This window comes from Otolemur garnettii, unplaced genomic scaffold (assembly GCF_000181295.1).
Source record: "Otolemur garnettii isolate 467f Iridium unplaced genomic scaffold, OtoGar3 scaffold00030, whole genome shotgun sequence".
In the NCBI taxonomy this organism is placed as follows: Eukaryota; Metazoa; Chordata; class Mammalia; order Primates; family Galagidae; genus Otolemur; species Otolemur garnettii.
Genome location: NW_003852425.1, coordinates 10,218,213 through 10,242,016, shown reverse-complemented (window position 1 = coordinate 10,242,016; position 23,804 = coordinate 10,218,213). Strand labels below are relative to the sequence as shown.

At 35.7% G+C, this 23,804-nt stretch overlaps 1 protein-coding gene across 1 annotated transcript in view; it reads left to right on the top strand.

Moving 5' to 3' along the window:
- The window catches only part of FER (FER tyrosine kinase), a 328,727-nt gene that overhangs the window by 204,602 nt on the left and 100,321 nt on the right, over positions 1–23,804 (top strand). The window contains exons 14-16 of the mRNA XM_023512721.1: positions 4,569–4,625; positions 10,499–10,614; positions 13,573–13,667. Of these exons, the coding sequence (XP_023368489.1) occupies positions 4,569–4,625; positions 10,499–10,614; positions 13,573–13,667 (268 nt within the window). The remainder of the gene's footprint in view (positions 1–4,568; positions 4,626–10,498; positions 10,615–13,572; positions 13,668–23,804) is intronic.

Here is a 23,804-nt window from a genome sequence, read left to right as displayed (position 1 = left end):
CAAAGAACTAAAAGTAAACTTCCCATTTGATCCCATTACTAGTGATCCCACAAGAAAAAAAAAATCATTTAACCATAAGGACATTTGCACTAGAATGTCTATAGCAGCTCAATTCACAATTGCAAACATGAAGAAATGACCCAAGTGCTCATGAAGCCATGAATGGATCAATAGAATATGGTGTTCGTATATAGTGGAATACTATTCAGCTGTAAAAGATGGAGATTTTGCATCTTTTTTATTTACCTGGATGGAGTTGGAGAACATTTTCTTAAGTATCTCAGGAGTGAAAAAGCAAGCATCCCAAGTATCTCAAGATGTATCGCAACTACCAGCCTACAGGGAAGAAAAACGCAATTAAATTCAAGAAGAAGGAATGGGGGAGGAGTTTTGGTTAAGTTCCCCACTTTGGGTACAATGTAGGGGTATATGGCACACTTCCTGGGTGAAGGACTCAAGTACAATTCAGACTCTGGACTTTACCTCAAAAGTACAAATATTGAACTTAATTCTCTGTACTCTCATGTTAACCCAGAACAGCCCCCCTCCAAAAGATAAAAATTTTGTATCCTTTGTTACAACTTGGATGAATTTGCAGAACACTCTCTTGAATAAAGTGTACTCAGTGCTACTTTGAAGATTTTAGATTCACAACAATCATGTGCTAGCATAAGGGAAGACCTCGATTGAATCCAAGAAAGAAGGGAGGCTGGTGGGTTCCTTCCCAGTGGGAACAATGTGAGGTGTATGAGAGACATAGCTACAAGTTAGACCACAATTTTGTATTTGAAAGCAAAGTCTAATTGTGTGTACCCTCATATTAATCAGAAATTAAAGCAAAATTTCCAACAACCAAAATTACTTTGCATGAAAAATGACAGCAGACATGCCACACATTTAACAGAGGAAAACCTGGCTTTCCACTGTATGTATGTATGAATTGGCTTTTTGTTACTATAACATTCAGCGATCATGTCTTGTGGCTAAATGTACAGGCAGGCCCTAGGCCACAGACATCCAGCTGACATGCGACTCACACTTGTGAGTAGGGGTATTACAGGTAATAGGTAAATGTGCCTGTTCCAATCTACATACAAAGTCAACTTAAGAACAAGCCTGTCTTGTTTGTAACCCCAGGACTGCCTGTATGGAATAAAAACTGCATGACATTTATTTGGGTTATAAGCACATATGCCATATTCCCCTTCATTGTACCCAAAAGTGAATGTAATTTTTGTCTTCAAACAGATGATCAGCAGTTACATAGTAGACAGAAAGGATGTATCCTTTGTGTTTCTGGTACTAGAACCAACTTATAGAAGGTAATTATGATAAAAGGATTTGTAAGAATTATAGTTGTTCAACTTACCTTAGCTTTGTTGATAAAGTAGTGTGTTCCTCATCACTGGATATTTTAGTGACTTTTTTCCCCCAGTTGTCTAAAGTCATGATTCTCAACTGTGAGTAGCGGTGTTTAGTAAAGGTTTGTGGAATGAGAAGACGACTAGCTGGATAGATGATAACCGTCAGGGAAAGAGATTGGGTTTGATATCTCTGCAGTCCTTTTCAGTTCCAGTTTCTCTGGTCCTTTTCATCCAGTAGAGTCCGAGAAGTGCATGCTGGAGCTTCAGTGAGGGATGGTACGCCTCACTTAGACAATTACTCAGAGTTAAAGGAGTCCAAGAGAGTGGGAAGGTTTTACAGATGGTACTGGGCTGGGGTGCCTGAGAAACTCATTGTTTGAACAACAGAAAGTCTCTTTTGTATTTAAATTTGCTAATATGTAGTATCTATTAATTAACACTAAATATATCTCATTCTTTAGCTTACTTTTAAATTAGAATTGTCCATTGCTGCTTTTTGTTAAAGTGTATATCACTGGTGCTACTTTTGAAATTTAAGCAAATTTGTTTCCGTATTTAAGGGGTAGTTTGTATTCTACGGTATTTTCTAGCCCAATTATGAAGGCTGAAAGATATTCAGGACAAGAATACAAGTAAACTTGATACATACTATACCCATGACTGAGAAATGTTGCCATGGCAACCATTTTTTAAAATTCTACTTAAAACTACCCATGGGAAAAATCATGAGCTATACTTCCAGTAGTGGCTTCTGCTTGGGATGTGGACAATTAGAGAGTTAGAGAATAGTTTCAAATTCTGAGAGGTGAGAAGCTGAAATCAATCTTATTGCCATAGAAATGGTTGGGAGGAGGTGTGTTGCTGAAGATTATGCAAGGTGTGCCTTAGGTGGTATTCTTATATCTCCCAGCCCAGGTTGACTCAAACCCATGTATGTTCTTTTGTTGAGATAAGTCAATTCTCAGAGCTGCTTTCTGTGGTGATCTGCTAATTCTATAATTCAACCAAAAACCACTTTGGAATCTATTTTATATTTGATGTAATAGTCATAGATCTAAATGTGACTTGAGACCTGTGAAGTTTTTTACCTGGAGGGTGGTTCTACTTTGACATGAATTGGCTTTTTGTCACTATAACATTCAGCGATCATGTCTTGTGGCTGAATGTACAGGCAGGCCCTAGGCCACAGACATCCAGCGAACATGTGATTCGCACTTGTGAGTAGGGGTATTACAGGTAATAGGTAAATGTGCCTGTTCCACCCTACATAGAAATTCAACTTAAGAACAAGCCTGTCTTGTTTGAAACCCCAGGACTGCCTGTGTGGAATAAAACTGCATGACATTGATTCAGGTTATGAGCACATGCTTGGTCATTTCCAAGATGGCTGTATCATTCTCTCCAGTAACATGTGGGGCTGCAGTTGCTGACCCTTCACAGCCGCATGGTATCTAATCGTTTGCACTACGCTGATGGAGGCGCAATGCCGTATCACTGTGGTCTGTATGGCTCTGACGACTAAAGATGTTAGGCACCTTCTGCTGTGCTTGCTGTCTGTCCATCTTACTTTGTTATGTTTATTTTACATCATTTCCTGAATATAGGTCATTTTTCTTATTTAGGTATGAGTTCTCTGTATGTTCTTGGTATTATGTTTTTAACCAAAAATACACTATTGTAAAAATGCTCTCCCAGGTTGCAGTTTGTCTATTCACTTTTAAAATGATGCATTTGGAAGAACAAAATTTTTTTAGGAAGTCCAATTGTCATTTCATTCATTTTTTTTTTTTTTTTTAAGAGACAGAGTCTCACTTTGTCACCCTCAGTAGAGTGCTGTGGCATCGCAGCTCATAGCAACCTCCAGGGATTTGGGCTTAGGCTATTCTCCTGCCTCAGCCTCCCGAGTAGCTGGGACTACCAGTGCCCACCACAACACCCAGCTATTTTTTCTTTGTTGCAGTTCGGCCAGGACCAAGTTCAAACCTGCCACCCTCAGAATGTGGGGCCAGTGCCCTCCTCACTGAGCCACAGGCATCGCCCTTCATTTCATTCTTTTATAATTAATGCTTTTGTACCTGTCTAAAGAAATCTTTGCTTACTTATTTGGTTGTGAAGATATTCTCTGATGTTTTCTTCCAGAACCTTTATAGCTTTCACTTTCTATTTAGATGGAAAGACTATATGTATACATGTAAACTATTATATTTTTAACAATCCAGTATTGTCCATAGTTAAGGTGGATTTTCAAGATGTCTGATTACTTGAAAGTCATACTGTAATTCATAATTACATTTCAATATGTCTTTGTCATGGGGGAAAACTACATTGTAAATTAATAAAACCCTAAATCGTGAATAAAATCTACTACTCCAGGATCTGATTCCTCCTCCTCCTCCTTCTTCTTACTGTTTTTCTCCTTTTATTCTTCCCTGTCTTTTCCCCTTTCTTCTCTCTCTCCCTCCTTTTTTCTACCTTGTTCCTTTTTTTCTTTCTCCATTTAACTTTTCTGTTACTGTTATTGTACTATATGGTTTAATAGTTGAGTTGTTTTTAGATGATAAAATATCCCCTAAGTAGTAATTGGTTTTTGAGACTAGATAACGGGATACTCCTTTGTAATAGCATGTTTCCATCACTGGCCTTGTGTACCTTACTGATATTGTAATTCATATTTGTTACTTTATTATACCAGAGAAAATTACCTAGAAAAGATGTGGGGCTACATTTAGAATCATAGACAGCTGTCAGTCAGTCCAGTTGCTAATTAAACAACTAGCTTTAGGTAATATAATTTGAGTAGAAAAATAATTCTCTAAGATCAAGTGAGAATAAAAAATTTTGCATTGTATAAAGAAACCTTCATGAAAAGATGATAAAACTATTTTTGAAATGACAAATAATAACATAGCATAAGCTTTACGATATGTATAAAGTGCATACTGTATTCTGGTTATGGTAATACTATTTTTGAATGCTGAGATTTCTGATAAAAGTTTGCTGTAATGTAGATTTTAATATCCTGTTTGTAGTAACATTTCTTGAACTTGTTTTGCAGCATCTTGAGTTTATAACTTCTTAGTGTGCTATTGGTTGAGTGGTGTGAGTGAAATATCTCTTTAGGTCTGATTCCCACTGCCTTAAATGCAACTTACAGGAAGAGTATTCTTGCTTATACTAAATAACTGTTCTTTTTCTTTGGTGTAGGATAAGAAATGGATTCTCAATCATGAAGATGTCACATTGGGAGAATTACTAGGCAAGGTATGTAATCAACTGAGCAAAAATAACTAACAGTCGCTGTATTGATTGAGACTTTCTCAGATATTTTCATTTTCTTCAAAGCTTTTCTCATATGCCAGCATGTAGCAAGGCAGATTACGCATACCTGTAAAAATATAATACTGCATCTGTTATAAATACTATGATCTTAACTGAAATAGTTGTGTGAAAATCTTTGAAAGATTTCAGGATAATTCTTAACAGTTTAAAATAGTATATGTATGTTTTACCCTGGAGGAACTAAAAGCCATTATAGCACAGTAGCCCCAGACTAGTGGGCTGAGATTTGAAAAGAAACTGCAACGTAATAAAAGTCTAAGTAAATACCTGATAGTGTTGCTGTATTTGTTTCTGATTATGTGTGATAGTTTAGAAAAAATGAAATACTGCTCCTTGCAATTTTAGGATTCTGTACAGAATTACAATTTGTAATAACACCAGACACGTATTTCAATCTAAAAATGAGGCCAGAATACGTGTTTCAATATCTTCATTTTGTAACTAGCTTTATTAGTTGTCAGAGAAGGTAAATATATGTAATTAAAGCCTCTCTTGCAATCTAACTGGAAGTTGCTTCCAACTCAAAGGCCATATGAAAGTACGCTGTATCTGACAACAATGGCAGACAATTGTCAATTAAATAGATTATTTGAAAAATTTTTAATTTATAATTGAGTTTCAGTGACTAAATATTATAGTTTTGTCAATCACTTATTTAATCATGTTTCCATATGAAAACCAGAATTAAGTTTAGCTTTATGGTGACAAATAGTGTAAAATTCCTACATTCAGAAAAAACTAATATAAATTTATGAGTGATCAAAGCTAGACCTAATTAAGGTTCAGCTTTTTAGATAAAGAAATAAATGATTATTTATTACTCTCCTGAGTCATCTATAAACTTGATGAATTAACTTTTTCTCTATTTTTTAATCTCTATTGAGAAAGTAAATCTTTGTTGAAATAATCTACTTTTCAGGATTCTTATCATTTATTATTTTTAAATATCTTTTCTAAATGGAAGCATCAAATTGCTATTGGAAAACAAATTTTTATTGGCTTATTTAGTGGGCAAATTCTGCAGAGCCTCAAGGTAAAAGCAGTGAGTGATGTATTTGTTTATTTTGCGGTGCTCTTCTCAATTTTAAGGAAATATTTCTTCTTTTCATTACTCGAAGTCAGTATCCTAATAGCAGTAATTGAGTCTATAGTTACAACAAAGCAATTAATTTCCATGCTAATACAATTAAGTAATAAATTACAAAACTGTATCACATGCTGAAATAAAATATGTTGAAGGATAGATTTTTTAGTACTTAAATAGATAATATTTTCAGTTAAAGGGAAATATTTCAATCATTATGTTTAATTTACTTTGTGAAGTATGACTTATCAGGAGAAATTCACAGAGGCTATTTCAAAAAATTATTATTTTCTCAACGACAAGTAGCCTGTCAGTGTCAGTAAATTTAATCATTTTAGATAAAAGATTATGGCTTTAAGGGACACTATGTGGCTTAATTTTTTATTTTGGAAAATGATTTGTCATTTAATGTATTTTACTTCCTCTTTCGAATGAATATTTCCAGCTTTAGAGTATATGAGTAATTAAAAGAGATTTAGCCATGGTCCCTATCCTTACTGAATTTAGAGTTATAAGGTAATGTCAGGAATTCTAAATTATTTTTGTTTTTGTTAAGAGAGAGGGTCATGCTTTGTCACCAATGCTGTAATGCAGTGTTAGGACTAGAGCTCACTGTAGCTTTGACCTTCTAGGTTCAAGGAATCTTCCCACCTCAGCCTCCCAACTAGCTGGAACTACAGGCACATGGCACCTTGCCTGGATAATTTTTTTTAAAACTTTTTATAGAGACAGGTCTGACTGTGTTGTCCAGTGTGGTCTTGAACTCTTGGCCCCAGGCGATCTTCCTACCTGGCTTTCCCAAAGTGTTGGGATTACAGGCATGCACTATCACATCTGACCTAGTTTTTTTTTTAATTCAGCATTATATTCTTAATAGACTCTACCTGATATACAGTTGTTATCCAATAGGTATTTCATTTGGTTATCCAGTGTTTATTTTTTGATTGCCTACTATGTAGTAGGCACTCAAGTAGGTGCGTCTCATGGTGTCAGTGAACAAGCAGACAAAAATATCCATCCTTTCCCTTGTAAAGCTAACATTCTGTATGGTAGGGGAGGACACAATAATAAATAGGTAAATTTTACAGTGTTAGAGGATGCCAAATTCTTTAAAAAATGTTAAAGGGTTGGAAGTGCTATTAGTTGGAGTTATAGTTTTTGATAGGAAATCCAGGTAAGCCATATTTTACTTTTGAATAAGGACCTGAGGAAGTGGGGAATTTAGCCATGTGGACATCTGAATGAAGAGGGTTCTTGGCTAATGCAAAATTTGTTTAAAGGTCAGAGGAGCCTAGTTATAACTGGTGGAGAAAGGCCAGATATGATAGGAGAGGAAGCTTGAGGTTTTGAGGTTATAGGTCATATAGGACCTTATAAGTCATTGTAATGACTTTGGTTTTGATTGTTAGTGAGACAGTAAGTTGGAAGACAGTTTTGAGTGGAATGATCTTGCTTTTTGAAAAGGTCGCTCAAAGCGGAAGTTGTGTTACTAATATTCTGATGAATGGGCAAGTTACGAGGCAGTTGCGCTTATCTGACTTAAAGATGTTGCCAGATTAGGATGATGGCAGTGAAAGTGGTGAGAAGTGGTGAGTTGACGTATTTTTGAAATTGAACAAATCAAAAGTCTGGATGGAGTCTGTCTACGTGTGGCATCAGGGAAAGAGGAACATAATTTGTAATTGTAACAGGTTTTAGGGAGCAAGAGTAGGTGTTCAGTTTTAGAATCTAATTTTTCTGTTAGACTTACAGGTGGAGATAAAAACAGTTGAATATCAAGTCTGGTGTTTAGAAGAGAGATCTGGGTCCCAAGATCTGGTACCAATCTGTTGTTGGTATATAGATGTTATTTAAAACCATATGATTAGATGGTTTCAAAAATAGAGTGAGTCTCTCGGTAGAGAAGAAGACCAAGGTCTGAGCTACGGCCATTCCAACATTAAGGGGCTGGAGGAAAGAGAGGCAGTCCTCAAAGGAGATTGAGAAACACCAAGGTATTAAGAAGGCAGAAGCCATGAGGTGTGATGCCTTGGAAGACAAGAGGAGAAAGTCCACCAAGGAAGAGAGAGTGATCAGTGTGTTAAATGCTGCTGAGAGGTTAAATGAGATGACGATTGAGAATTAACCATTGGCTTTAGCAATGTAAAGATCACTGGTGACTTGGCTGAGTAGTTCCTTGCAATGTTTTATACAAAAGATGGGTCGGAATGGGCTTAAGAGAGAATAGGAAGGAAAGAAACAGAGATTGTAATGATGAAACTCTTTGAAGGGCTGCTGCAAAAGGAAGTAAAGGTGTAGCATAGTAGCTTCACAAGGAAGCTTTGTGCTTTTTGTATTTGATTAATCTGAGAGAGAGAAAACACTGTGTTGGTTTGCAGTGGAGAATGATCTAGTGAAACATTCCTGATTTGAGAGAAAGATGTAAATTGCTAAAGTGATCCCTGTGTAGGTACGGGGGGAGAGATTCTGCTCCCATTGGACGATGAACTTCAGTAGAAGTACAATATGTCATTCATTTTTATAACAGTGAGATTGGTGGGTAGGTAAATATGGGCTGAGAGTGCAGAAGTTCTCTTCAGATCGCTTTTTTTTCCCCACAGTGAAGTAGGAAGCAAGATCATCAGGTAAGGATGAGGAGGAGAGATTTAGGAAGAGAGTACAGGGGAAACAGCTATCCAGAGTAATAGGAGGGTCCAGAAATGCAATAACATTATTGAGCAGTATTAAGGGCCCCTTAAACATTTGTGTTCCTGAATGTAAAGTAAAAACAGTCGGTGTTGTTTTGGTCTTTCTCCAGCCACGTTAGCTTCCTGGTGAAGTTTTCTCTAGGCAGGATTAATCTGCTAGTGCGCCAGTGAATGTGTTAGACGAATGCGGGAATAAAGATAAGATGAGTTTAGGTGAGAAAAATTGAGGTCCTGAGTCAGGGTTACGCCTCAGAGATGCAAGGAGGAAGATGTGGAGGTGAAAGTCTGAATGCTTACAGGGAAAACGATGGTCCTAGTAACTGAAAAAAGTCAGTTAGCCAGTAAGAATCTGTTGATGGGCAAAGTGATGAATTTTAGACAAGCTAAATTACAAGTGCTTTAGAATCAATCATTCAGGTAAGCAGAGGTTTGGCAGTAATTGTGTCTATTAATATCTCTCAGTTCTATCTCTGATGTAATCTGACAATTGTGGGGGAGCTCTGGAGAATAACAGATGTGAAGCTCAAATTTTTCCATTTTCTAAGTTATGATGAATGTTTACTATGTTGAGAATTCAAAGTATGTTTACTTTTCATGGAAAAAATGATTATTTTATAAATATCAAGAGTTGAATATTTGATTAAATAGTGAAAATTGAATACAGGACTCTTGTTAAAAATTTTAAATGCCTTTAAATGCCTATACAATAATTTTAAATTATATTAATAATCAGTAGTTCAAGGTGTAAATTTTAACTTGTAAATTTTGTAAGTTAAGAGTTATATTCATTTAGACCTCTAAAATGCAATAAAGCAAAGTCCTAGTTCAAAGACTTCTTGCTTAACAAAGATAACATTATAGTTTGTTATGATGGTTATACACATAGCTATGTAAAAAATACATAAGCATACATAGGCAGTCTTAAAGAAATATTCCAAAATAGCTGTGGTGCTGGTGTGATCTTCTCTGTAACATTTTGCTTTGTACTTAACAATAAAAGAAAAATAAATTGACTTCAAAGTTTCATCACTTCTTGAATAAGTACAGTCTAAGTAAGGCATTTTGTATCAAAATAGTTCCTAGCTATATAATGTTTGATGTTCATATATTTGGTAGAAATTAGCTCATCACAGGTGACACTGACATTTGTGTAAGTCCTCCTCCTTAGTGCCTTTCAGATGTTGACAACCCACAATCATGGCCATTGACAGCCCCTAATCTGCCTTCATTCTGTTGCCTTTCCTGGACTCTCACTTTCTTCTCCAACTGAATATGGTTGTGTGGAGCAAGACTAGCATTTATCCTTCAGAATCTTTGCTTCATTTTGAAACATTAATGGATAATTTTTAATATAATAAAATATAGAGCTTTGGGTGGCGCCTGTAGCTCAGTGGGTAGGGCGCCAGCCACATACAAGGAGGCTGGCGGGTTTGAAACTGGCCTGCACCTGCTAAACAAACAAACAACAACAACAACAACAACATAGGCAGGTGTTGTGGCGGGTGCCTGTGGTCCCAGCTGCTTGGGAGGCTGAGGCAGGAGAATTGCTTGAGCCCAAGAGTTGGAGGTTGTTGTGAGCTGTGATGCCACAGCACTGTACCCAGGGTGACAGTTTAAGACTCTTTTAAAAAAAAAAAAAAAAAATACATATATATACCCCCCACACACACACACAGACACACACAGAGTGCGAGAGAGTGAGCTTTGAGAGTAAAGAGCTAGATGGAATGAAACTTACTTCTGTGAGCCTCAATTTGTGTTTCTCTGATTTTTCCCCTTTCATTTTTTTCCTTGTCAATTCTCCTGTAGCTTCACGCCTCCACATGGTTATTGTGTTGTGTATTTATGAAGTTGGAGAACTGACAGAAGCCACATTACTGATCTTTATTTCCACTCAGAATTCAAATAAAGCTGACAGGGTGCTTTGCTTAACTCAGAACCCTTCATTGTGTGCTTTCCTTGTATTTGGCAAAGATTTACGTGCTGTTGTGTACCTCAAACAATGAATGTATTTGTATTTGCAGGGAAATTTTGGTGAAGTATATAAGGGCACATTAAAGGATAAAACTCTTGTTGCTGTTAAAACGTGTAAAGAAGATCTTCCTCAGGAACTGAAAATAAAATTCTTACAGGAAGCCAAGTAAGTTTTCTAAAGTAATACAGAATATGTATTTATAATGTAAATGGTTCATTAAAATGTAGGTTTGAAGACATCCTAAATTGTGATTTGCTGAAGTAGAAGTAAGCACTTTGAGAACCCTCGTAAGTAAACACTCAGATGATCTCAAGGAACCAGGTGTAAAAATCACTAAGTATTCTTTACCCCTTATAACATGGCAGTAGTTTGCTTCTGTCACACAGGCATGTACACATACGTATATGGGAAATACGCTGTCTTTATATTAAAAATATCAGTATATTACATACAAGGTCAGCAGTTAAGTCTACAAACTCATCCTAGAAGTGCTCCATACCTCATTGCTGAATCACCACGTTCACATCACCACTGCCAGCACCTAGTCCACCAGGTTCACCTGGTTCCAGCAGTTTTGGAACTCTTTTTTCTGAAATGTCCATCAGAGTGTCGTCCTACCAGGTCTGACAATTAAGTTTGAGAACTTATCCTAGAAAATTTGCTTTGAAAGTTCAACTAAGCATTGATGTCAGTGTCCAGCTCCCCAAGGGGAGTAATTTGAAGGTGACCTTAGTAATATTCAGCAATGAGGTATGCAGCTTTTTTTCTAGAATGAGTTTGGGAACTTAATTGTCAGAATGGTGTATGTAAAATATATGCATTTAAATATGTAATTATTTCTATCCTCCTGAGATATTATGGCTTGATTTCTGTTTTCCCAGCTGTTAGCTTTCTTTTCTGAGAATCTCAAAGTTACAAAATTTGTTTACACCTTTTATTTTGTTACAAAATTTGCATATTGTTTTTTCTCTGACTGATTTTTTAAGATAGTTACCTTCTCTTTTTTCTATTTTTAGCTAAAATTTAATCTTTTGCCTTGATACGCCTGTGTTGTAGTTACAACCATCTCTAGATTACTTTAAATCATTTCTAGATTACCTGAACAATGTAAATGCTATGTCAAGAGTTCTATTTGTTTTATGTTTTGTTGTTCAATTTTAGGACTTACAAAACTGTAAGTACTACTATTACAGAACTGTAAGTGTAAAATTGAGTATATACAAAAAAAATAAAACAAATAGATTGGTACTTAGAGTAAGCTGAATGGACACATGGGTGGATGAATTGATGGACAGATGAATGAATGGATGGGAGAGAAGGAGGAGGATACCTGGATTCATGGATTTGGGGCGTAAAGGGACAGTGCCGTGGGAGACAGCGCCACGGCAGTGAAAGAACTACTTATAAATCCCACAGCATGGAACATTTTGATGGAAATTTCTCCATTCATCAAATGAATATTGATGGTAATGGATAAATCTAGTTTGATGCACTTAATAATATTATCTATAGAATAACATTGTAAACCATTTCCATGTCCATTATTGGCAATTCAGAAAAAAATTCTAACAATAAATTAAAAGATATGCTATACAGTTGAAATTCATAGCCTTATTATTTTATACTTAGTCATAGATATTCCTAAGGTAAAAATCTATGTCCATTATTTTTTTGATACTTAAATTTCTTGTTTTCTATCTTATGATTGTTTTATTGCAAACCAAAGAGTGTAATTGCATTTTGTAAAGTAGATTATGGAGTTTCATCTTAAAAATGAAAATTATATTCAGGGTCAAAGTTATTGACAGAATGTTTCCTTTATCTTTGAATTTTTCCACTCTGTATTTTCATTTTTAAGTTGTTATATTTTCTACCTAGAACATTATTCTTAGTGCTATCCTTCCTTTAGTTGTATATGTACAAAATACTAATTATTTTCCTCCAAACAAGGTAAATTTTTTCATTCTCTTAGGAACAAATATGGCAATTTTCAAATATGAGTGAATTTATCACTATATTAGTAGTATAATAAGGACTAAAATTTGGTAATGGAAATAATCAGTGCAGACAAGCCTCTGAGCAAATCTAATCTATTTTTATCTCATGCTTGGCATCCTATGGCTGAGTCTATCTATTCCGTATTTATAGCCCTCTGGTGAAATTTTATCTTATCCGGAGTGAGTCTACTCTGCTTTGTCTTAAGTCTATATGTTGAAACCATTACTCAATTATTATATTTTTTCCTTCTGCAAATTTCTTAAAATTTTCTACCATTTTGAAATTGATCATGATCATTAAGAAAGAGTTTTAATTCCACAAATTTACTAGTATGAGATGATTTCTTAGTTTTAAGTGTTATAAGATCAAAGTATATGCATGAAAAAAAGTGCTACGTTAGCACCTTAGTTTTTGGTCCACTAATACTTTGTAGCTATGCTTCTGTGATTATAGCTAAAACCATTTATAATACTTTGATGAGAGTTCTATGCATGTTTTAGACTAGTTATTCCTACTTAGCTTGGTTGTTAATAATTTAGAGCAGATAATTTTTGAATTAATATTCAGTTGAATTGAGGAGAACTGACTCATTTGCACCCGTTACACTGGCAGTATTTATCAACAGTCAGCCCTTTGTATCCCTGGGTTCTGTATCCATGGATTCCAATAACCACAGATCAAAAATATTCAGGAAAAAAAACAGATATTGCATTTGTACTGAATATGTTCAGACTTTCTTTTCTTGTTGTTAATTCCTGAATAATACAGTGTAACAACTGTTTACACAGCATGTACATAGTTTAGGTCATCTAGAGATAATTCAAATTACACACGAAGATCTGCGTAGGTTATATGCAAGCACTGTGCTGTTTTTTATAAGAGATAATGAGCATCCATAGAGTTTTAGTGTCCACGGGGTCCTAGAACTAATTCCTCACAGATTCTGAAGGATGACTGTACTCAGTGTATTGAGCTCACTTATCATAATTTAGGGTCATATGGAAATTATACAATTAGAATTATGATTAAAGTGTATTCTCCTTTTAGACCACTAGTCATGACCATAAATTAATGCCTTATTTACTATTCAAATCATGACTATTCTTATACTTTCCTCTCATCTAGAATTCTCAAGCAATATGATCATCCCAATATTGTCAAACTTATTGGCGTTTGCACACAAAGACAGCCTGTCTACATCATTATGGAACTGGTTTCAGGTAATGTGATTTGAGAATTTTGCTTGATGGCATTTTAATGTCATGTTTTATTGCTTTTATATGTTCAGTCTCTGATTTTTCCTTGTAAAGTTTCCAAGGATTTTATTTAACATTTTCCCTTATAACAAAGAGCTTGTATAATACATATGCTCAATATTTTATAGGTTATAACACTGCTGTTTTGTAGAAAATGTCAGCCAAAATTTTTTAAGAGATGGGTTTACTATAGAGTACTTTACACATGGCATTCAGTTATGTGTGGTGTTTATGTGTGAAAAGCTATTTAGAAAAGGTCAGTATGGTTAGTTGACTTCATAACATTGGTGGTACCATCTTACCTTTAGTTCATCGGGGATCGTATTTCAGGCACATCTCTACACGTCCTCTTTGGCGGTGATGTGTAGTAATGTCATGGTGCTTTGGGTCTCTTCTGAATTATGAACTTCTTTCATAAGTGGACAGACGTGAAGGCAGTCTGTCTAGCAACACATGCCAGCATTATTTTTTGGTGACCTCCAAATACCTCCAGGTCTTTGTGTTACCAACTTTTAATAACAGACAGGGACAGCCTCTAACTGATATAGTATGTTTGTAAGGTTTTGTTTTTATAATTGTTCATTGTCCTGTTGTAGAAAATACACTCAGAAGTAAAACTAGATCTTAAGGGGTTACAAATATAATATTTAACGACTGAAGGGAATTTGTTTTATCTTTACCACTTATGTAGTCATTTTAAAGAAATTTAAAGGAATATGAAAAATGTTTCTAACTTTAATTAAAACATGTTAAGCAAACCTGCTATTGTGGATTATTCATTAAATACTATCTATGGAATTCTTCCACTATTTAGGACAGTTGGTCCAGTTTTATGACATTACTTTGCTTACTGTGGAAATATTTCTTGATATTACCATCTGTGCAGGACACCTAAATCATCATCTTCATCCTCATCAAGATAGCATGATCTGTGTTCAGTGCACTGTTGTGTGTGTGTGTCTATTTATATGTATAGGGTGGCGCCTGTGGCTCAGTGAGTAGGGCACCAGCCCCATATACCGAGGGTGGTGGGTTCAAACCTGGGCCCAGCCAAACCACAACAAAAAAATAGCTGGGCATTGTGGTAAACACCTGTAGTTCCAGCTACTTGGGAGGCTGAGGCAAGAGACTCACCTAAGCCCAGGAGTTGCAGGTTGCTGTGAGCTGTGTGACACTGCCATGGTACTCTACCGAAAGCAATAAAGTGAGACTCTGTCTCTTAAACTAAATAAATATATTATTATATATATATATATATATATTTTTTTTGGAAGATGAGCTTTCACTCTGGCTCAGGCTGGTCTGCTGTCTACCCTCCTTGGCTTCCCAGAGTGCTGGGATTACAGGTGTGAGCCTGTAATCCGTGCCCAGCCTACATTGACTGACTATTGATTATGGTCACATTCTTAAGCTGTCAAATGTTGTTCATTCTATCTGTATTTTTGTATCCCTTAACCATCTGCACTTAATTGCCCCCTCAAAAAATTTTTTTTCATTTGAAAGCTCAGATTTTATCACTGGCAACAAAAATTGATTTTTTTTTTTTTTTGAGGAGTCAAGCTCACTTCATTCATTTTTGAGAAAATGTCTGCCAAACACCTAATTTTTAATTACCTTATTTTATGATTCCTTATCTTTCTTAAAAAAAATTTATTGATAGGGCAGCATCTGTGGCTCAAAGGAGTAAGGCGCTGGCCCCATATGCCAGAGGTGGCGGGTTCAAACCCAGCCACAGCCAAAAACTGCAAACAAACAAAAAAAAAACTTTATTGCTATGTAATTGATGTTCAATAACTGTCACATGTATAAAGCATATATGAATTGACTTTTTTTGTACTGTGAAACCATCATCATGATCAAGATAATGAATACACCTGTCACCCTCAGATTCTCTCATGCGTCTCTGTAATCCCTTCTTCCTACCTTTTCTGCCTCCTGTCCCAGTGAACCACTTCCCTGCTCTCTGTCACAATCTGTGGTTGACATCTCTTAGAAGTTTATATAAACGGAATCGTGCAGTGAGGACTCTACTTTGTATCTTTGCACGTGATTATTTGGAGATCAAGCCATGTTATAATGGTGATGTGTATCAATCTGAGTAGAATTCCATTTTATGAATATACCATAGTTTAGCCATTCAGCTGTTGATAGATTTTGGATTATTTCCAGTTTGAAGTGGCTGTGAACCTTCATGTACAAGTGTTTGTATGGACATTTGCTTTCATTTTCCTGGGAAGCTGCCTAGCAGCAGAATGAATGGAGCACAGGGTATTTGCATGTTTAGATTTTCAAGGTGCCACCAAACTACTTTCCAGAACAATTGTCCTCATTTACATTCCCCAAAGCAATTTGGGATAGTTCTGGTTCTTCCACATCCTCCTTAGCACTTGATCTGGTAAGTCTTTAGCCTTTTCAACATTTCTGTACCTTACTGTGATTTTAATTTGCCTTTCCTACTACCTGATGAAATGCAGCATTTTTTCATGTGCTTGTTTGGCATTCATGAGTTACCTTTGGTCAAGTGTCACTTGCCTATTTTTTAAGTTAGGGTCTTTGTTTTCTTATAATTTAGTCTGAGTTCTTCACATATTCTGTATACCAGTCCTTTTCCTCTCAGGCTGTGTCTTGCCTTTTCATCCTCTTAATAGTCGTCTTTGGAAGAGCACGAATTTTTAATTTTCAGTGAAGTCTAACTTGTCAATTCCACACCCCCCCCCCCGGGAGCCGGGTTTCAACCCACCACCTCTGGTATATGGGGCCAGCACCCTACTCCTTTGAGCCACAGGCACCGCCCTAACTCATCAATTTTGTTTATATATTGTGCTTTGATGATGTATCTAAGAAACATTTGTGAAACTCAGGGTCGCAAAGATTTTCTCTTATGTTTACTTCTAAACAAGTAAACAAGAAGGTTTGTAATTGTGGAGTGTATATCTCAGTCTATGATTCATCTTGTGTTAGTTTTTGAGGATGTCGTGAGGAATGGTTTGAAGTCCATATTTTCAGCATATTAATATCCAGTTATTTCAGCATTACTTGTCTAAATTACTATCCTTTTTTCCCTGACTTTTTACCTCTACATAAAATTCATTTTCTATATATATGGGTAAGTCTGTGTTTGGACTCTTATTCTTTTCTATTAATCCTTTTGTCTGTCTTTGTGCCAATATCACACTGTTTTGGTGACTATAGATTTATAATGAGTCTTGACATGGAAATAAATACAAACATATGCAGTCAACTAATTTTTGATGAGAGGACACAAAGGGGGAAAGAATAGCCTCTCTGATAAATTGTGTTATGAAAACTGGATTCTACATGGAAAAGAATGAAAATGGATCCTTATTTTTACTTCATACACAAAAATCAACTCAAAATGGATAAAAAAACCTAAATATCAAAATCAGAACTATAAAATTGTTAGAAAACAACATAGAGGGAAAACTTCTGGCCTTGGCAATGTTTTTTTGGAAATTATAGAACTCAAGCCACAAAAGCAAAATTAAATGGACTACATCAAACTAAAAAGCTTATCAACAAAGGAAATAATAAAGAAAATGAAACTACAGCATATTCATTAGGAAAAATATTTGCAAACCATGTATCTGATAAAGAATTAATATCCAAAATTTATAAAGAACTCCTACAACTCAATAGTGTAAAAACAAATAACCCCATTAAAAAATGAACCGAGGACCTGAATAAGCATCCCTCCAAAGCAGACATAAAAATGCCCAGTGGGTGGGTCTATGAAAAGGTGCTCAACATTATTAATCATCCCGAAAATGTGAGTCGAAATCACTGAGAGATACCATCTCACACCTGTTAAGGTGTCTGTTATCAAAAGTCAAAGATAACTCATGTTGGCAGGGATATGGAGAAATGAGAACCCTTATACACTGTTGGTGGGTATAGTTTGGGATAGCCATTATTGAAAACAGTAGGGAAGTTTCTAAAGGAATTAATAATAGTCCTATGTTTCCCAGCGACTCCACGTCTGGGCAAATACACACAGCAAATTCAATCAGATAATCAAAATGTGAAGACAACTCTAAATGTCTGTTAATACATGAATGGATAAAGACAATGTACTAATGTATACAATGGAGTATTATTCAGCCCTATAAAAAGAACAAGATCTTACCATTTGTCAGAACATGGAGGAGCCTAGGGGACATTGTTCTAAGTCAAATAAGCCAGACATGGAAAGAAAAAATGTTGCATGATCCCATTTATATATGGAAGAAAAAAATGTCAAATATGCAGAGAGGGAGAGAGAATGAAACACTGGTACCAGGGCAGAGAGCAGGAAGGGAGGAGTTGGAGATACAGGTCAGAGAATAAAAAGCAGCAGATACGAAGAATGAACAAGGCTAGAACTGCACTGTTCTGTATGAGGCCTGTCGTGGTGAGGAAATTCTCTTCTTTGTTTATAGGGAATTCATTAGGAATGGATGTTGGATTTGCCAAATATTTTATTCCCACATATATTGACCTTATCATATAGGTTTTTAAGACTGTATTAATGGATTATGTTGATGCTTGAATTTTAAACTAGCTTTGTAGTCCTGAGATAAACCCCTCCTTATTATGATGAAATTTTAAATACTGCTCAATTTATTCTGTTAACATTGTGCTTAGAGTTTTTGTGTCTATGACTGTGAGTGATATCCATCTGTACTTTTCTTTTCCTATAATGCTTTTTTCTGGTTTTGGAATCAGGGTAATAACTGGCTTCAAATCAGGAGTTAGGAAGTAGTCCTTCATGTCAACTTTTTCAGTTGGTTTAGAAGACAAATATGCTTGATTCACTTCTCTTCAACACTGTACTAGTTGTTTTAGCTGGTGCAATTAAGAAAGAAAAAAAGTAGGCCAGGTATATTGGCTCATGCCTATTCCAGCATCTTGGGAGGCTGAGGCAGGAGGATTGCTTGGATCTAGAGCTTGAGAGCCATCTGGGCAACATAGCAAGACCTCCATTTTACAAAAACATAACAAATCAGCTGAGCACGGTGATGCACACCTCCTGTACTAGCTCCTCAGGAGTCAGTCACTGGCTGCTATATTAATATAACACTCTTGGTATAACCTGTACAAAACTTAATAACTTGTGTTATTAATAAACACTTAACTGGTGTTTTATTTTGAACTTTTTGGTAATTTTATGTTGAAAACAATTCATATGCTTGTCTTCAGTGATTTTCCCTTTAGACATGGCCTTGAATCCTCTGCTATAAACAAATTACATCTAACTTTCTAAATTAATCATGAATATTGGGCCAAAGTAATAAGTTTGAAAATGATATGGTCATAATTTTATGCCATTTTCGAGTGGAGTCTTGGTAAGAACAACCTCTTCCTTCTTTCTGTTTCTTTCTGTCAATATATTGCTCCTACTACAGGCTTTCCCTTTGTCATCAAAAGCTGTCTTGCATCTCAGAATTTGTAAAGCTAAATCAGCAAAACCCCAAGCCCCTTTGTAAAATTTCCTTTACAAGATGAAAAGCTTATAAGAGCAGAGATGGAATTAAATAGGCTTGGGTGGCTTTTAAGAACTGTGAAATCTTTATCTCCTTCTCTCCTTCCTCCCGTTCGTCCCTCCCTCCCTCTTACTGTGGAAGAGCTTGGCCTCTAATAAGTGTTGGCAAGGAATCGGGAAACCACAAAGCTCAGGCATTGCTGGTAGAATGTGAAACGGTACAGCCACTTTGGAAAGGAGTTTCATGGTTTCTCAAAAAGTTTAACATAAATTTTCCATGACTTAACAATTCTGCTCCAGGTCTCTGCAAGAGAGAAATGAAAGCACATGTCCATGCTCAGCTGTGTATGAAAAAATTTACAGTAGCATTATTTATCATAGGCAAAAGGTAGAAACAACTCAAATGTTCATCAGCTGATGAGGATAATCAATATATTATATCCATATTGTACCTACTGTGCAGCAGCATAGAGAAATGGGCGGCCAGTACAGGCCACAGGATAGATGAACCTCGAAAACTCTATGTCAAGTGAAGTCAGATGCAGAAGACTACATGTTGGGTGATTCCATTCCATAAAATGCCCAGAAAAGACAGATCCACAGGTAAATAAAGCAGATTATAGTTTCTTGGGACTAGGGTACAGGTGGGCATTGACTGTAGACAGGATGAGGTTTCTCAAAATGCATTGAGTTTACATTAAGAGTAAATATTGTGTATCTTTTTTTATTAAATCATAGCTATGTACATTAATGCAATCATGGGGTACAATGTGCTGTTTTACATACAGTTTGAAGTGTTTTCATCAAACTGGTCAACATAGCCTTCATGGCATTTTCTTAGTTATTACGTTAAGACATTTATATTCCACACCTAGTAAATTTCACATGTACCCTTGTAAGATGCACCGTAGGTGTGGTCCCACCCATTACTCTCCCTCCACCCATCCTCCCCACTCCCCTCCCCTCCCTCTCCTCTTTCCCCTTCTTCGTGGGCTATAAATTGGTTTCATAGTAGGGCTGAGTACATTGGATACTTTTTCTTCCATTCTTGAGATACTTTGCTAAGAAGAATATATTCCAAATCTTAACTGAACTCTAATATGTCTCTTAAAAACAAAACTCAAGAACCAGGCATGACACAATTACACAACTCAGTCACTTGTGAGTTATGTAATTTTACTCAACTGACTTTTAACCACTATGTGCCTTTGTGTGTTTCCTAATCTGTAAAATAAGGATAATAAGGTTGTTAAAAGAGCTAACATACCGTGATTGTGTGTGCGTGCCAAACACGTGTGCACACGTCTGTGCAAACATCCTGGACTGCGTGGCACATAATGAGCACTTTGTGCTTGTTTTTATCATCATAATTCTTACTGTGATTCATAATTGGCCGACAGGGAAACGTGAGTAATTACAATGACTGCTACATTCCAGCAAAAACTTGAACCTGAACTCTGAATCTGCCCTGCTCCTCATCCTAACCTGACTCTTCTCTAGCCAAGATGCCCTGAGAACAGACGGGGAAGTACAGTCTGTCTTCAGTTCCCTGTCCACTATCAGTTGTAATGTCTTTTTGCTTGTATGTTTTAGTTTGTTGCCTTCGTTGTCTCATTTTCCTTAAAAGTAAGACCAAAGTGTTAGCTATAAACCTATAATTGTTTAATTGTTAGAAAAATTGTTTTTGAAAATTTGAAACCTCATAAAACCCTTTTAGACTACTTATAGAGACTATATTTCTGCCTTTTAGTAAAAGGGATGAAAAGGAAATAGCCAACTAGTCTTTATTTTTACAAAAGTAGCCCAATAATATATAACATCTTATATTGACATAATTTATAGTTGTCAAAGCACTTTACCATGATGGCATTTGTTCTAGCAGACATTATTGTTATCTGCATTTACAGATCAGCTGTTTGAGACGCAAAGACTCATCAATGTCAGTTAAGTAGGAAGTAGGAAAATAGTGCTCTTTGTATTTCTGTTATTAGATTTATAAGTGGGTCAAAATATATAATCCTTTATGAAACAAAAATACAAATGACAACTCAAGCAAAATTTCTGTACAAGACACTGTGGGTAAAAACATGAATCCTCATTCCATAATTTCTCAAACTTGTACACAGATAAGTAAATAGGTTTTTTCAGTAAACAGGAAATTTTTGTTTGAGTTATTATTCTCTACACTGGGATTCAAGCTGTGGAGAGAAGATTTAGAAAACTGGTAAGTTAACGGCAAGATTTAATAACTGCTTAATGTCTAATATGTGGACGGTTTCTAACACGCATTATGCAAAGATTTAATACGCTCCTGTTCTCGTCAGATAACTGAGCCCTTTGGAATCATAAATCCAAAATGTATTTTAACCAGGGTAATGTTTGAGGAAATTATAAGCATTTGAGAATTAAAGTTTTAGTGAATACTCCAAGATGATCCCATCTTTATTCGAACTCTCTCTTGAATTCTGAATACTTTGCTTGCCGGCTTGCTTGCTTATGGGTTGCTGGAAAAATAAAATCAATTGAATTTCAGTTGTAAATGGCAATGGGAAATAGAGAAAAACAAAACTACCCTCTCATATGCTGAAAGATGGCTCTTTATTTGACAAGTAAAAAAAAAAAAGAATAAATAAAAATAAAAAATAAGTTTCTTGTTTAGAAAGCCAAATGAGTGAAATTTTTAAGTGATAAGCCTCAACAACAACAAAAAATTATAATGTAGTCAGTTGTCATTCATTTTCATATATGTAGTTAAATTAGGGCTTCCACAAGATAGGAGATTAAACACCGAGCCTCCAAGTACAACAGTGTCTGTGCAGACCCTAGGTATAGCTGATTAATTTAGCAAACCTTTAAAAATGTCAGGCTCTATTCTTTCTTTCACTGCCTAGAGATTTGTAACTCTCCCTTCTTTTCGACCTGTAAATTCTCTTTCGGTTCAGCACCTTCCGGAACTAATTAAATGTTGTAGTACCTGGTACTTTGCTCAGCCCGCACAGATGCTTGGCCCTTGGCAATCATGAAACTCATCTTAATTTTAAAATGACTTATGGCTTTGGAAATTTGAGAGTTATTGAAGAATTTTCTCCAGGTTTTAAGCTTTGTCAAAATATATCTTATCTCTATAACATGATGTCTTATTTATAGTTAAAAAAAGAAATCGAGCTCATTCAGTTTGTTTTTCTTGAGATTTTAGGCTTATAAATCCAGACATGGTTATTAATAGTCTCATAAATGTCTTTAAACTTTCAGGAGAAATCTTTCAGTTGTCAGAATTCCTTTTCTTTTATTCATTTCCATTTGTAATATCAGTGGTCAATTTCACTAATTTTTGCCAAAAGATTAGATTCTTTTAATAAACATTTTATCCTTCTCATTAATTATGAAATTTTATATTTTACATGATTTTAGAAGAATCCATTTCAATTATGTGTCATAAGAAATGACAGTTCCAGCTCCTTTGGTAACAAAATCCCAGCATTTTAAATCTGGCCTCACAAATGTAGAAAGGATACATTGTGTCAATAAAGGATTAAGGAGTGGGCGTCGGCCTCATACTCACTAGGAGAGAGCTCTCAAAATTTGAACTGACCCCTTTCCTTGCATACATTTAGCCAATTGCCAATTATTTAACAGCATTACTTAGTAGTATTAAAAATAGTAAGACATACCAAATCAATGGCTGGATTTTTTTAATGCTGAAAATAAATTACTAAAGAAAACCCTAATTCTGTGGAGTTTATTGATTGTGTTACTTGGAGTTAACAATAGAATATATTCTTTTAAAACAACTTTGATATATGAGCCTTTATGAATTAGTTCACTGTTAAGTTTCAGTTTGGGAGAATGAGTATTTTTTTCTTTTATATATTAGCTGATACTATGATATCTAAACTTAGACATTCATTTTTATAATTCAAGCCTGTTACATTAATGAAAGTGAGAAATAAAAGGTCTCAGTTGTCATTTTATATCACAGATAATACTTTTGATGTAATGTAAAATATTTCCAAAGCAACCTTTAGAAAGATAGCAGGTATAAAATGGTGTTTCTTCCTGACCCAGCGATACATTGGGTTGCCTTGATGTTTCATTTGCTACTTAATATCCCAAAGCAAATGTGGCTGGGCTAGTTTCACTGGCCTTTTCTCCAGACACTAAAAGCACTGGTATCCTTTGACCCTGGAGTGAGTTTGTTTAATTTTCGTGTGACATAACTGATAACCTGCTGGTGTTTTTCCCACGTGGTACTGCCTCTTACCCACTAGGCGGCTCCTCTGAGTGGGCCACTGCTTTGTAGTGGTGCATGTTCTCTCTCAGGGGTTGAGCTAAATGCTGAAGACAGAAGAAGAATAGAAGAAATGAAACCTAAAATGTATCTATTACCATATTACCTCTGTGACAAGAGGTTGTAAGGAAGAGCCAAGGAATTTTTTTCTGTCAGTGAGCAAACGTTGATACCTTATGGTAAATGTTAAGTTTTACAGTACATTTGAGCCATAGATGTCTTATCTATCTGAGCAACGTGACTCGTGCTTTTCGTGTCACAGTTCCCAGTGCCATTCATATATGAGAGTAAGTTCCTCCTGCAAAGAGGTCAGTGGTCTGGGGAGCAGGACAAA